General features: G+C 39.8%; 1 protein-coding gene across 5 annotated transcripts in view; it reads left to right on the forward strand.

The window, feature by feature from the left end:
- MYO7A (myosin VIIA) overlaps positions 1–14,359 on the forward strand; it is a 138,582-nt gene that overhangs the window by 79,188 nt on the left and 45,035 nt on the right. For all 5 annotated transcript variants that reach the window (XM_074216946.1, XM_074216947.1, XM_074216948.1 and 2 more), the window contains 5 exons: positions 4,638–4,796; positions 7,311–7,403; positions 12,338–12,432; positions 13,084–13,168; positions 13,902–14,120. In XM_074216946.1, the coding sequence (XP_074073047.1) occupies positions 4,638–4,796; positions 7,311–7,403; positions 12,338–12,432; positions 13,084–13,168; positions 13,902–14,120 (651 nt within the window). The remainder of the gene's footprint in view (positions 1–4,637; positions 4,797–7,310; positions 7,404–12,337; positions 12,433–13,083; positions 13,169–13,901; positions 14,121–14,359) is intronic.

Here is a 14,359-nt window from a genome sequence, read left to right on the forward strand (position 1 = left end):
GAACTTAGGGCATCAGAACAGGGAGGAACCTTAGGATTGTAAAAATTAGAGGGTCTCTAAATTATCTTTCCCCCCAAAAAAACAAATAAGGTCACAAAGAGTCAGACATGACTGAAAGACTGAGCAGCAGCATCAGTAACAACAGATCATCTAGACCAGGAATTCTGAATCCGTTCTTCATAAATTGGGGTGTGTGTGAGTGTGTGTGTGTGTTTATACACACAAACATTCACACAGCAACATATGTGCACATCTACAACAAATGTGTGTGTATAGTTGTATTTAAGTTAGTATGTATACATATGTGTATATGTTACATGCATACATACATGTTAGCTTATTTAAATCTATTTGGCTTCCTTTGAATTCCAGCATATTTGTTAATGTATCTAAAAATGTTCTGAGGAGTACATAATTTTTAATGGACTTCCAAGGAAACCCTTGAGACAAGAGAAGATTAAGAACCCCAAAGTAGAAAGTTACCTTTCTCCTAGCTCCCACCTTAATTTTAAGAGGTAGACTCTGAGTTCTAGAGATAGTAAGTGATTTAGGATCTAGTTCTAGAGTTGGTAGTTACTTCTGTGATCAACTAGACATTTTACACATAAAAAACTGAGCCCCAGAGAGTTAAGTAACTTATCCAAGTCACATGGGTGGTAAGTGCCCAGTGCCAGGGACCAAACCAAATCACCTTTAATATATCAGTTACTACCTGATCTACATCTCTGGGCTAGGTCCAAAAGAGACATGAACACTGGATGGAAATTAAAAAGAAGGCAAATTTGGGTTCATTATAAGAAAAATAGCCAGAGCTGTCCAAAAATGGTAGGCTATGAGTTGTACTAGAGAGAGAGAACCCACATGTAGTTCCTTAGTTGATTTCTTAAGTCATTGCTTAAACATACACATCTTTTTCCTTCCATATTTCTGCATTTGAGATAAGCCTTGGCTACTTTGACTAAGGAGATGGGAAACTTATCCTAATATTCTCTTTTGGGTGGCCATCATGGGCAGCAAGTATAGGGGATAAAGGGAATAATAACGATGCTGAAGATGAGAGGATGCAAATGATAAATACCACCACCTCAATAGTGCTTCATGGGCTATTAAGTGTTTCTTTATACTTTGTATTTTTCTTGAATGTTCTCTCCCCTATTGGAATGTAAGCTGTTTGAGGGCAGAGACTACCACTACCTTTTCTTTTCCTTTGTATCTCATCACCCAATTCTAGTACAATGGGAGAGAAATTAGACTTGTTATTTCATTGGTATAGGGAACTGAGTCCATTAATCAATAAGTATTTATTAAGTGCCTACTACATACTAGACACTGTGCTAAAAGGATATAAGTCAGACAATGTGCCAAGTGCTAGATACAATAAGAGGCAAAAGACAATCCTGACCTTCAAAAACCATGCAATCTAATGTGTATGTATGTATATCTACATATGTATACTTATATATATATATGTATAATGTGTGTATACAAATGTATACAAAATAAACTATACAGGATAAATAGGAAATAATTAGCAGAGGGAAGGCGCTAGAAATAAGAAGGGTTGTCTTCTTGTCAAAAGAATGAGGTTTTAGTTGGAACTTAAGAAAGCTGAGGTCAGAAGGTGGAGATGAGGAGGGGGAGCTTTCCAGACATGGAAATCAGCCAGTGAAAATTCCTGAGTCTGGAGATGGAATGTGTTGTTCATGGAACAGAGGATTTATTTACCTGAAAACGTAAGGAGAGATTCTTACACACTCACACAGAAACATGCACAGTTCTTGTCCTTTGTTATTGAAGAAGACCAAAATGACATCACAGTGTTTGAGACAAATTACAGTGTATCTGACATGAACTCAGAATGCTCTACCACAGGTTGGGCACAAACAGTCCATGTGAACACCCGGAATGTACTCTAAACTTATGTATATCATGTTTCCTTTGAGCTGCTTCAAATCTACCTTTCTCATAGAGTGCAGCACCCTCACTGATGAGGGCACACCATGCTGGGCAGTCCTGTGCCAGTGTCTCCCAAGTTGTACAATCAATTCTAAATTCAATGAGACCTTCAGGGGGTCTCAGTATCACTTCTTCTGACCCCCTTGTGAGCACTTGCCCTGTGTGAGTTCTCCATAAAAAATAATTTTTTTGGCAAGTGTATATCTGGCATTCTAATAATGTGTCCAGCCCATCATAATTGTACTCTCCTAGTAATATTGGAATGCTAGGCAGTTAGCTTCAGAAAGGATCTCAGTGTGTGGTATCTTCTCCTGCCAGGTGATCTTCAGAATCTTCCTAAGACAATTTAAATGGAAGCAATTCAGTTTCCTGACTTGGCTCTGGTAGACTATCCAAGTTTCAAAGGCACAGAGCAATGAGGTCAGCACAATGGCTCTGTAGACCTTCAATTTGATAGTCAGACTAATACCTCTTCTCTCCCATACTTTCTTTCGGAGCCTCCCAAATACTGAGCTAGGTCTGGCAATGTGAATGCCAACCTCATTGTCAATGTGTACCTCCCTGGAAAGAGCACTGCCAAGGTAAGTGAACTTGTCCACAGTATTCAAAAGTTCTCCATTTGCTATAACCCTTGGTTCCACATATGGATGGTATGGTGCTGGCTGTTGGAGCTCTCTTGCTGTTAATTATTAGACCAAAATGAGCACAAGCAGCAAGAGAATCGATCCGTTCTTTGGTGCATCTCAGCTTCAGAGACTGGTCTTGGCTTGTAGTGTTTTCAAATTGAAGAATCTGCCATCAGTGTGGTAGCTGACCTTGAGGGCATGTTTATCCTCAGTGAAAGTGTTTGATAACATGACTGAAAACATGCTAAAAAGTATGGGAGCAAGGATACATCCTTGTTTCACTCCTTTGGTGACTAGGAAATCTCTAGAGCATCATCCACTATCCAAAACCCAGGCATGCATGCTGTAATGGAACTAACACACAAAGATACACTGAATAGGAAGATAATTGGAGGGGAACTATGAGAAGGAAATGAACTATGACTTAAGGGATTTCAGCAAGACCCAAGTTCAAATCCAGCCTCAGTCACTTACTGGGCATGTCCACTTACTGACCCTAGGCAAATCACTTAACTTCTTCTCTACCTCATTTTTTTTTCCATTTAGGAAGTGTGGACAATAACATCACCTACCTCTCAGAGTTGTTGAAAATAAAATGAAATATTTGTGAAGTGCTTCACAAACTTTAATGGTCCTACATTTAGGGCTTGTTGTGATGAAAGATAATGGAGCTCTAGAATTGAAAGCTATGATTGTTATTACTATTACTATGATTGTTACTACTATTATCAGTCCCACCCAGCCCCTCTCATTTCTGGGACCCTCCCTCAGTTAATTCTCTCTAATTCATATGCACGTCTTGGTATCACCTTCCCTGATGTCATGGTCTTCTTTGAGAACAAAAGACATATCATCATAATCTCCATCATTAAATTGTGAGCTCTTTGAAGGCAGAGAAAGTCTTTTGCTTCTTTTTTGTATCTCCAGTACTTTATCAAAAGACCTTTAAGCATATTATAGGCACTTAATAAATATTATTGATTGATTGATTGTAAGCTCCTTGAGGACAAGGACTTTATTATATTCTTTCTTTTTGTACCTCCTTGGCATAGTGCCCTAGAGCATAGTTGATACTTAATGAATAACTTAATAACTCAGTTCCCTGTATCAGTGAAATTGTTTGCTGCTGAAGATGATGGATTGGTTGGGCAGGGCTTGATGATAACAAGAGGATGATGGGTTGGGACATTGGAATGCTCCAGGTGCCCATTGCTCCGAAAGAATTTTGCCCTTTCTGGGTCCTGAGAAGGGAATACTACATTTCTGGACAGGACTAGGCAGGCATCTGCATTTTGACTGAAGGGTACTCTTTGCTACCATGGAGCTGCAAGCAAGGCAAAGGAAAAACTCATTCCCTTTTTCTCTGCAATGAGGTGAATTAGTTTAGGAACTAGAAGATAATTATAAAGTGTTCTATAGCCTACAAAACTTTTTATATACAGCATTTTATTGGGACAGGAGTGTGCCACCTGGAACCTGAAAACCTGAGAACCTGGGTGCAAATCCGGGTTTCTTCACCTACTTAACTACCTGTGTTACCTGTGTGTAACTTTGTTGCTCAATCACTCTGACCCTCAGTTTCTTTATTTGTAAAAATGAAAGGTCGGTAAAAGCCCTTTAAGTTTTGAATCTGTAATCCTATGAATACTAAATTTTGAATGAGAGGGCTTAAGTCTCAGCCTTATCACTTATAAGACCTTGGGCAAATCACCCAATTTCTTTTGACTTTGGTCTCCTCAGCAAAATGACTAAATGCCCAGCTAAAAATGTATCCTATGAATAACCACATGGGGGTAGTTAGTCAAAATATTATTATTTCCATTTTATCAAGGAGAAAAATGAAGTCAAAGGAGAGAGAAAATATTACTTAAAGGTACCATTAGTCAAAGGCTTAGCTGAGATTACATTTCAGCTCCTCTGTCTCCAAACCCTAGGCTTATCATCATCATCATTATCATCATCATTATTTTACTATGTTGTTCTGCTTAATATCAGGAAAATGGAAGAGAGGACTAGAAGGAGAGCTGTTCCTCATGTCTTCTATTTTCCCACCAGCTCTTTGATAGGCACCTTTGTGTGCGCCAGCTGAGATATTCAGGGATGATGGAGACCATAAGGATCCGCAGGGCTGGCTACCCTATCCGCTACACCTTCGTGGAGTTTGTGGAACGTTATCGCGTGCTCATGCCTGGAGTGAAGCCAGCTTACAAGCAGGTATAGTTGAGTATGCTGTGCATTTGGGAGTCTTTGCCAAGTATATAAAGACTGGGCTGGGCCAGGCTCTGGTGTTTCTGGGAAGCTGCTGCCAAAATGGACAGGGAGGGGAAGCATAAATGTGAGAGGGCCCAGAGATGGACATAGGGTCCAAAGGCTAGTAGGGAGGGCATTCAAAATGTTATTTTGTGCCAAGGCCCAATAGATAGTCCTGGGAATACCAAGGGAGAAAACCCACATAGCCCCTTACCTCAAGGAGTTTACAGTCTATCACATGGAGGGGAGTACAGCACATATACAGATAAAAAGAACAGAGACAGAGAAATCCAGACAGTCTTCTGTGGTAATTTGTTGAAGAAGTGGCCCCTTTCTGCTGAAAAATTCAGGGAAAATTTCATGGAATCCATAGTTCTCAAGATGTACTATTTCAATAGATAGGTAGGAGAAGGTGGTTTGTTCCAGGCCTGAGAAAAGGTCAGCACAAATATCCAGATACACATAGTCAGAGAGGGCAGGGTGGGGTCAGGACCAGCTAGTCACCCAGTTCAGCTGGAATATAGACTATATGAGTGGAAGGAGCAGGAGAGAGACCTGGAGAGGTAGAATGCAGTCAAAAGATGGAGGGCTTTAAGAATATTTGCTTATATATTAAGTATCTGTCATGTACTAGTATGTTTGAATACCACCCTAGTCAGGGAGATCATCACCTTTTCCCCTACCAAGGTGGGGAAACCCATTCCATTGTGTGACAGGTCTCATCTAGTTTTAGGTCTTGTGAATTCTATGAGTTTGATGATCTCTGTTGGTTAGGAAGTTCTATCTTCCCTAAAGCACAAGACCTACCATATTATTTTCCTATGCAGTAAACTCCAGTGGCTCCATTTCACCTCCAGGAACAAATACAAAATGCTTTTTTGGCACTTAAAACCTTTGATAAACCTAAACTCCCTCCCACCTTTCCATTCTTCTTATTTTGTTCCCCAACACATACTCTTCTATTCAGTGACACAGGCCTCCTTGGCTGTTCCACAAACCTTCCATCTCTCAGCTCCAAGCAATTTTTCTGGTTGTCCCCCATGCCTGGAATCTCTCTGCTCCAACTACTGACCTTTCTGATCTTGCCTTGCCTGCAAATTCCCCAGGAATGGAATATTCAAGGCTTCCCAAATAAGGGGTCTCACATGACACCAAAGAAAAAGGCTGGAGAGTTCCAGATTAATTATATAAGTAGCTTAATGATAAAAGTGAGATACTCACATTGGAGCAGAATGGGGTGGGTGGCCAGACAACATATTGAATTTCCCAAATCCCTATGATAATTATAGAAATCAAAGGGTGGAAGAATTATAGAGTATGTTGGTGCAGATTGGCTGATATTTTGGGGTTTGTTCTACTCAGAACTGGGCTGGAGTCCCAGACATGGGTGCCATAGCAGTGCTGTTTTGCCTAAACTCCTGGGCTTGTGAGGCCTGATACTGGTCACTATGGTTATGCCCAATCACTGTGTTTTCTTTTGCCTTCCATTAACCTTGGTCAGCATCATTCCTGGCTTTCACTGATAGTAATTCCATAATATTATTATTATGGCTTTTACTGATAGAAATTTTTGCTAGGAAAACTATATTACTCATGACCTTTACTGCTAAAACTTTTGCTAGGAAACCCACATGGTTTTCACTGCTTAAGGCATCCACATTACTATGACTTTCACCATTAGGGAATCCCACAGACCTCTTTTAAGCCCAAATTAAACTCTTATCTTTGCCTAGAAGCATTTCCCAGCCTCTTAATTATAATACTTTCCCTCTGTTAATTATCTCCTTTTATCATTTCTGTACGTAATTGTTTGTATATGTCTCCCCATTAGATTGTGATTTTCATGAGGACAGTGTCTGTCTTTATGTATCCCTAACTATTGGCAAAATGTCTGGTACATAGTGGTTGTTGTCCTTGGTTCTCAAAGAGGATCAAAATGACATCGCTATGCTAGAGTTGGACATGAAGGCATATCCAACCATGTGCCTGATGAGTACAAACCAAGCCTGGAATGTTCTACCACAGATCTGGCACAAATAGATCATGTGAACATTTGGGGTGGATTATCTAAGAGAAAAATGTACTTCTCCTTTATATGTGCTAAAATCCCCCCATTCTTTAAGGACCTGCTTAGGGATCATGAAGATTGTCAGATCTGGAAGGGAACTTAGAACATAGAATGTCAGAGCCAGGAGGGGCCTTTAAACACAGAATGTCAGAGTTGGAAACGAGCTTAGTATATAGAATGTAAGAGACAGAAGGAAAGAAAATGTAGACCATAGACATGAAAGAAAACTTAGACACAGAATGTCAGAGCTGGGAGGACTCTGAGAAAACAGACTGTCAGAATTGGAAAAGGGCTTAAAGAACATGGTATATCATCAGATCTAGGAGGGCCTTGGGAACACAGAATGACTTCACCAAGAATAAATCAAACTGGACTAATTATTTCCTTTTTCATCACGCTCTCTTCTCCAGGAAGATCTTCGGGGCACCTGCCAACGCATTGCTGAAGTGGTACTAGGGAAACATGATGACTGGCAGATTGGTAAAACTAAGATCTTTCTAAAGGTAAAATATTACCATCCATTTTGGCTTGATGGTGATTGGGGGAGAATGAAGGGTAAAGATGTGACTTATTCTAGAGTATGGGGGAAGGAATTTCACAAATACACCATATAATTTTGTGTCTCCAAGCTCATTCTGTACTTTAAAAAAAACCTAATCAATTATTATTTATTTTTAACATTTTCTTTTAAATTTTGAGTTCCAATTCTTACTCTTTGAGAAGGCAAACAATACAATATCAATTATATATGTGAAATCATGCAGAATATATTTCTATGTTAGCCATATCACAAAACAAAGCAAAAAAATAAAGTGAGAAAATTATACTTTTAGTTTGCAGTCAGAGGTCTTCAGTTTTCTCTCTGGAGATAGAGAGCACTTTTTTGTTTTGTTTTGTTTTTCTTATATTATTTTTTCTAATTACATGTAAAGATAGTTTTTAAAACTCATTTTTGTAAGATTTTGAGTTTCAAATTTTTCTCTCTTCCTCCCTTTCCTATCCCTTCCAAGACAATAAGCAATCTGATATAAGTTATACATGCACAGTCATCCATATTAGTCATGTTGTGCAAGAAGAATCAGAACAAAAGAGGAAAAACCATGAGGGGAAAAAAAGCAAAAAACAAATTTTTAAAAAGTGATAATCATTTGTTTCATTCTACATTCAGACTCCATAATCCTCCATTTTCTATCACAGGTCTTTTAGAATTGTCTCTGATCACTGTATTGCTGAGAAGAGCTTAAGTCTATCACAGTTGATCTTCACACAATGTTACTGTGACTATTGGTTCTGCTCAATTCACTCAGTTCAGAAAGCTGAGTCTTTCTTCTTCTGTTCCTCCTGTACTCATCTATCCTAGTACTTCAAAATGTATCCAGTGGAAAGAGGTCAGAAATATGGCAATCATTGCCCTTTTAAAAAAATCACGATGGGCCCCCTTTGTAGCATTCCCCCCCACTTACATTCAAGGCCTTTCTCGTGTAACTATCACAAACTTGCCTCTTCTTGTGCCATTTTCAAAGAGAAAGGAGAGAGGAGAGAGAGAGAGAGAGAGAGAGAGAGAGAGAGAGAGAGAGAGAGAGAGAGTTGGCAAGAAATATAAGCAAACAAAATAGCCAGTCTTCAAAAATTTACATTCTAATTAGGGAAGAGAACATTTTAAAAGAAGCTGCCTAGTTGGGATGATAGAGAAAAATATGATTGTGAGGGTCAGGCTGTTGGTAAAGAAGAAGAAAAGTTAGGAGAGGGGAATCCTTCCTGAAGTGGAGCATGACTCTGGATCCCACCTGAAATAGCATTCTGTACTCAGATACTCTTGAATCCAGTCTGGCTGGGGAACTTACTGTCTTTTTTGAAATCTTAGCCATCTTTCAAGGTTGAGCTTGGGTGTCACCTCTCCAGGAAACCTCCCCTGACATCACCTTAACTGGATGTGTTCTTTCCCTTCTCAGAATCCCCAGAACACTAAATACCTCTCCTGTGGTCCTGATCACATTTTGTTGTGGTCTCTTATTTCCCCTACTAAGTGATAAGCTTCTTGAGGGCAGGGACTGAGTCTTATTTTTTTTTATTTTTTAGTCTTGGCCTTTATTTAATTTAAAAGAAGCAAAAAGTTAAGGAAAAATTGCAATATTAGTACAATAGCAATAATAGTATAGTTTTTTTTCTGAGAAATGAAGTAAATGATTTCACCCTGTACTACCAAAGAACTGCATTAGTTACCCAAGAACATATAGAAGAGCGGGGGGGGGGGCAGTCAGATGGGAAGAGGAAGTTAAAGGAATCACCTAATTCAGTGATCGGACATGTACAATATTCTAGAAGGAAAAGAAAGTGACCAAAAACTGTGCATTTAAATGCAGAAATGGTGAAGAATAAAATAATCATTACAAACCTCAAAGCACATTTTTTATACTGCTTTATTTACAGAACAAAACACAGTGGGTATCCCTTGAACACTGAGTAGCTCTAGCCTAGTATATATGAAGACTGAGCATAAAATTGTTCGTGCTATCCATGAAATAGTCCAAATCTTATGGCAGGAAACTCCCACAAAGTACATACAATATAATATGATCCTTGGCTTGAAAACTGATCAAAATTTTGCGTATTTTCTGAAATAATCATTCATACCCACATACCCACATACCCACACTTTACCATTTTTAAAAAGCTCAGAAGTAATTTAGAGTTGTTTGGACCCTATTCCAAGGTCATTCCAACCTCTCTATTCTATGTTCTAAGACTTTCCAGTTCCACCATTCTATGCATTAAAGTCCTGGCATTCCATGTTTTAAGACCTCTCATTTTCTAAGGTCCCTTTCTGATATAAGAGGCTATGTTCTAACAGTTTTCGACTATTCATTTAATCATTGAGTCTGTAAGTAGGGTATCAAGACTAATGATTTAGCAGCAGAATCCCTTTTCCTTTCTGTTCTCCAGAGAGTAGAGAAGATCTAGTTCCTTGGTAGTTAGTTCTTGGCTACTCCAGGCTATGCTTAGACATTCTCAGCTCAGTTGTTATCTCCAATCAGCTATATCCACATGTCCCTGAATATTTCTCAGAGAGTGTTTCTGATGTCCCTCTTAGTCCCGTTGACCAAGCAGGTGTTATCTGGCTTAACCAGCTGTCTGAGCAGGAAATAGGAAACAGGAGAGGTTACAGAGGGGAAGACCAGGGTTAGTATGACAGGAAGCATGGAAGGTCACTCACGTGCATGCAGAAATGCTTTCTTTCACAACAAGTCACCTCACATGGTAAAAGGCAGAATGTGTGGAGGAGGGGCCAGGGGAAACTGGATTCAGGTTCTGCTCTGACACTCACTAGATTGTGCTATTTGAGGGATGCCAGTTTCCTTAGCTGAGTCTCAGTTTCCTCATCTGTAAAAATGGAAATATGGTACATGTACTAGCCATTTCACAGACCTATTTAGGGGAATGGCTCTATGTAAATTATAATAATGATTGTGAATATTGTAAATAATCATTACAAAGCTCAAAGCATTATGTAAATCTATCATGATTATTGCTTATGAAGGTGACAGATTTACATAGTGTTTTGAGTTGTGGTCTTTTATAACATAAATAATAATATGAGTTACCATGAAATAAAATTTGTCTAGGACAAAAAGAACAGCCCCATTCTTGTAGGTCCATGCCATTGATTTGCATGGCAATTTGATCCTGGCCCAGCCCTTTAAATGATTTCTGGCTGCTACAGGGAACTTATGGCTCTGGGAAAAGTTTGACTTTATTAGGTGCTCACAATTACCCAGTTTAAAGGGACATTGTGAAGCACCCAGTATCAGACTAAGACTTGAGTTGTGGATTCTAGTATGTCTTTAAGCAGACTTCTTTGTGAGTTTCATTTTGGAATGATCCAAGCATGTTGGATATGAAAGTCCTGCTCTGGATTAATTTGAAAGGGACTTTAAGACCATAGACTAGAGAATATTAGTAATAAAAGGGTCTTTAGAACATAATTAGATCTGGGGGAGACTTCAGGATATTGAGATGGGAGAAGATGAATTTGTGGGGAACAGCAAGGAGTCCATTTGACTGTGTTGCAATGTATGAGAAAAGACAGTGAGAATTAAATTTAGGAAGATACATTTCTGCCAAACTATAAAAGAAGAATCTTTTCTTAAATTTTCATCCTGTCTAGTAATTTAGGAAACTTACTCAGCAACCCCAGCCAATGTAGTAACTCTCCTTACAAGCATATGGTTTATTAAAGTCAATTTAAAAAAAGTTGCATTGAGAATGGATGACACCAAAATTGAATTCATGGCAAATCAAGACATTCTCCAATGAACAGTCTTGTCTGCTAGGAGATTTTTTAGTCTCAATCACCTGGAGCCACGCACCAGATGTCAGCTCAATGGATAGAGCACTGACTGGGCTTAGAGTCACATCTGGTCTCAGACACTTACTAGTTGTGTGACCCTGGCTAAGTCACTTAACCTCTGGTTGACTCAGTTTCTTCAACTGTAAAATTGATATAATAATAGTATTTACTTCCCAAGGTTCCTGTGAGACTCAAAGGAAGTATTTGTAAAGCACTAGCACAAGCCACAATTATCCCTGTGATTCTCCACAGCTCCCAGCAGGAAGTACTATTATCATTACCTATGGCAGCTCCTCTGACTGTCCTGTATCCCAGGCACCAGAAGCTCTTTTTGTTCCAGGCTCTCTCCCTATAGTATATTCCTAGTCTTGGAAAGATCCAGTTTTCTTGTCATCCAATCTCTGGTCGAGTGTCACAGAAGGAAACCAGTCCTCTAGTTTTATTCCCTTGTATCTTCTTTCCTACTGACTTCTGATCCCAATAGAAGTTTGTCTAAGGGTTGGGCATCCCACTATCCCCCTCTACTTTCACAGTCACCAGTCTCAGTCCCCATCACCAATTTCAGACATAATGAATCCAAAGTCTGTTGTCTTCAGGCAAACAGAACACTGTATCCCATTTGAGTCTTGTCACCTCCACTAGTTTAGGAATTTGTCAGCACCCCAATTTTCCTCCAATTAGAAATTCTTAATAATTGTTTTTTTTATTTTTAAATGAACATTTGTTTCCCCTCCTTTGTGACTGGCTTTCATTTAAAAGAAAGGCAAACTCCTCTAATAAATATAGTCGAACAGAGCAAATTAAGGTATATCAATATAATGGCATATTACTGAGTTATAAGAAATGATGAAGGAGATGATTGTAGAGAAACCTGGAAAGATTTATATGAACTTATTCAGAGTAGAATGAACAGATCCAGGAGAGCAATTGATACTAACAACATTGTCTCCAAGGAGAGATATTGCTTTAACCTTTGGAATCTCTGATGTAGCCAAAAGGTTGGTTAAGAAAAGGCTTCTTGGACACTCATGGCCCCAGGGCTCAAAACCCTTTTTACATCGGATGACTGAAGGTAGGTTTTCTCCCCAGGATCACCATGATATGCTCCTTGAAATTGAGAGGGACAAAGCTATCACTGACCGAGTCATCCTCCTTCAGAAAGTCATCCGAGGATTTAAAGACAGGTATTTGGGAATGTTCACACATATATATACACACACACAAACACATACATAAACACATTTACACTCATGTATAGATGGACAGGTAGAAAAAAGACAAATTTGTATACCCACTAATTCACTAACATATATATATAATTCAGCCCTTCCAATGTGAGAGACACTGCATTAGGTATTGAATCTTCATATGCCCACCATGTTGATATACAAATGCATGAATGATTTACCCATGGACATGACCATGCACATACATGAACCTACACAGAATGTACTGACAAATCCATAGCTCCTATATATATGCTTTACAGTGAACAATCTGATATAGGTTGTACATATGCAATTTTGTTTAACATCTTTCCATACTAGTCAGGTTGTGAAAGAAAAGATTATTTGCAATCTATTTGAGAGACTATGGAGAAGCTAGAGGAGCATAACAGGGCTCAATGATTGTAGTGGAGAAGTGAATCATAATTCCAGCTGTGCTCCTGGGCTGTTGTGTGACCTTGGGCAAGTCACTTCCTCCTCTGTAAAATGAGGATAATCATCCTACATTACCTAACTCCCACAGTTGTTGTGAGTGGGGCTCTTTTTAAACTGTACAATGCTTTGTTGGTGTACACTGAGGAGACTGACACTGATGCTGATGGTTTTAAGGTCCAACTACCTGAGGCTGAAGAATGCTGCCACACTCATTCAGAGGCACTGGCGAGGCCACAACTGCAGGAAGAACTATGGGGCGGTAAGTGCATCTCAGGGCCAGCTGAGTGCTCTGATACTTATGCCCCATATGACTTTGGGCATGTCACAACCTCCCTAGGCCTCAGTTTCCCCATCAGGATCTATCCTAGAATGCAGTCATGCTGAAATTTTTTTTTGATAATAACTTGTCTTTGTAGAATTTTTTGAGAATTTTATGATATCCCTTTGGATATGCTCTTACAGAGGTAATTAGATTATTGTTTTGTTAATTAGGAAGAGAGACTTACTATTTAACCACTAAGATCTGGATACTCTTGAAGGGACAGACATGACCCCCTGTCTTCCCAGAGTAACCATGGTAGAAACATGGTCCTCAGGGACTACCTAATCATTAAAAAGCAGACTGTCTCTACTCTTCAGATTTAAGGAGATGCTTTTCCTGCTTTCAGGAACTCCCTACCAGAAGGTGAATCATTGACCCTGCTCTTGGGGCACATACAGTCTCAAGAGAGATGTGGGCTCTGCCCACAGAAAGTCCCTTGTTTTAGGTGGACTGCATGGCTCTCCCATTAAGGAAGATGACGCAGCCCCTCCTCACAGGGAACCCTAAGGATGAAGGGGAAAATGCAATATAGATATCACACAAAAGCATGCAATAGACAATGGGATGAAGTATCTAGAGTCTCTAGAAAACTGTTCTAGAAGCTCTAGGGTTGTTGGTAGCAACTTTGCCTGGAGAAGATGGGGACCCTGAACATCCCACTTTGTTGCAGATGAGAATTGGTTTCCTGCGGCTCCAGGCCTTATACAGGTCCAGGAAGCTCCACAAGCAGTACCGATTGGCCCGAAGGCGGATCATCGACTTCCAGGCCAGGTGTCGGGGTTACCTAGTACGAAGAGCCTTCCGACACCGGCTCTGGGCTGTCTTGACTGTGCAGGCCTATGCAAGGGGCATGATAGCCCGGAGACTCCATAGGCGGCTGAAGGCAGAGGTGAGTTGAGAATGGGAGAGCCTAAGCACCAATGCTTCCACCAGCCCACCCTCCCCTATGGAGCCACTGGATATTAAACCTTGGGCAGGTGACTTGGAGTTTAGACTGAGATGTTCTTCCAACTCTTAACAGTCTCTGCCTTCTGTCATTCCACAAACTATATTCTAAAGTCCTTCCACCTTTAATATTCCATGTTCTGTGGTTCCTTCCAGCTCTGACACTTTTTCTTCTAAAGCCTC

Source organism: Macrotis lagotis, chromosome 1 (genome assembly GCF_037893015.1).
Source record: "Macrotis lagotis isolate mMagLag1 chromosome 1, bilby.v1.9.chrom.fasta, whole genome shotgun sequence".
Classification (NCBI taxonomy): domain Eukaryota; kingdom Metazoa; phylum Chordata; class Mammalia; order Peramelemorphia; family Peramelidae; genus Macrotis; species Macrotis lagotis.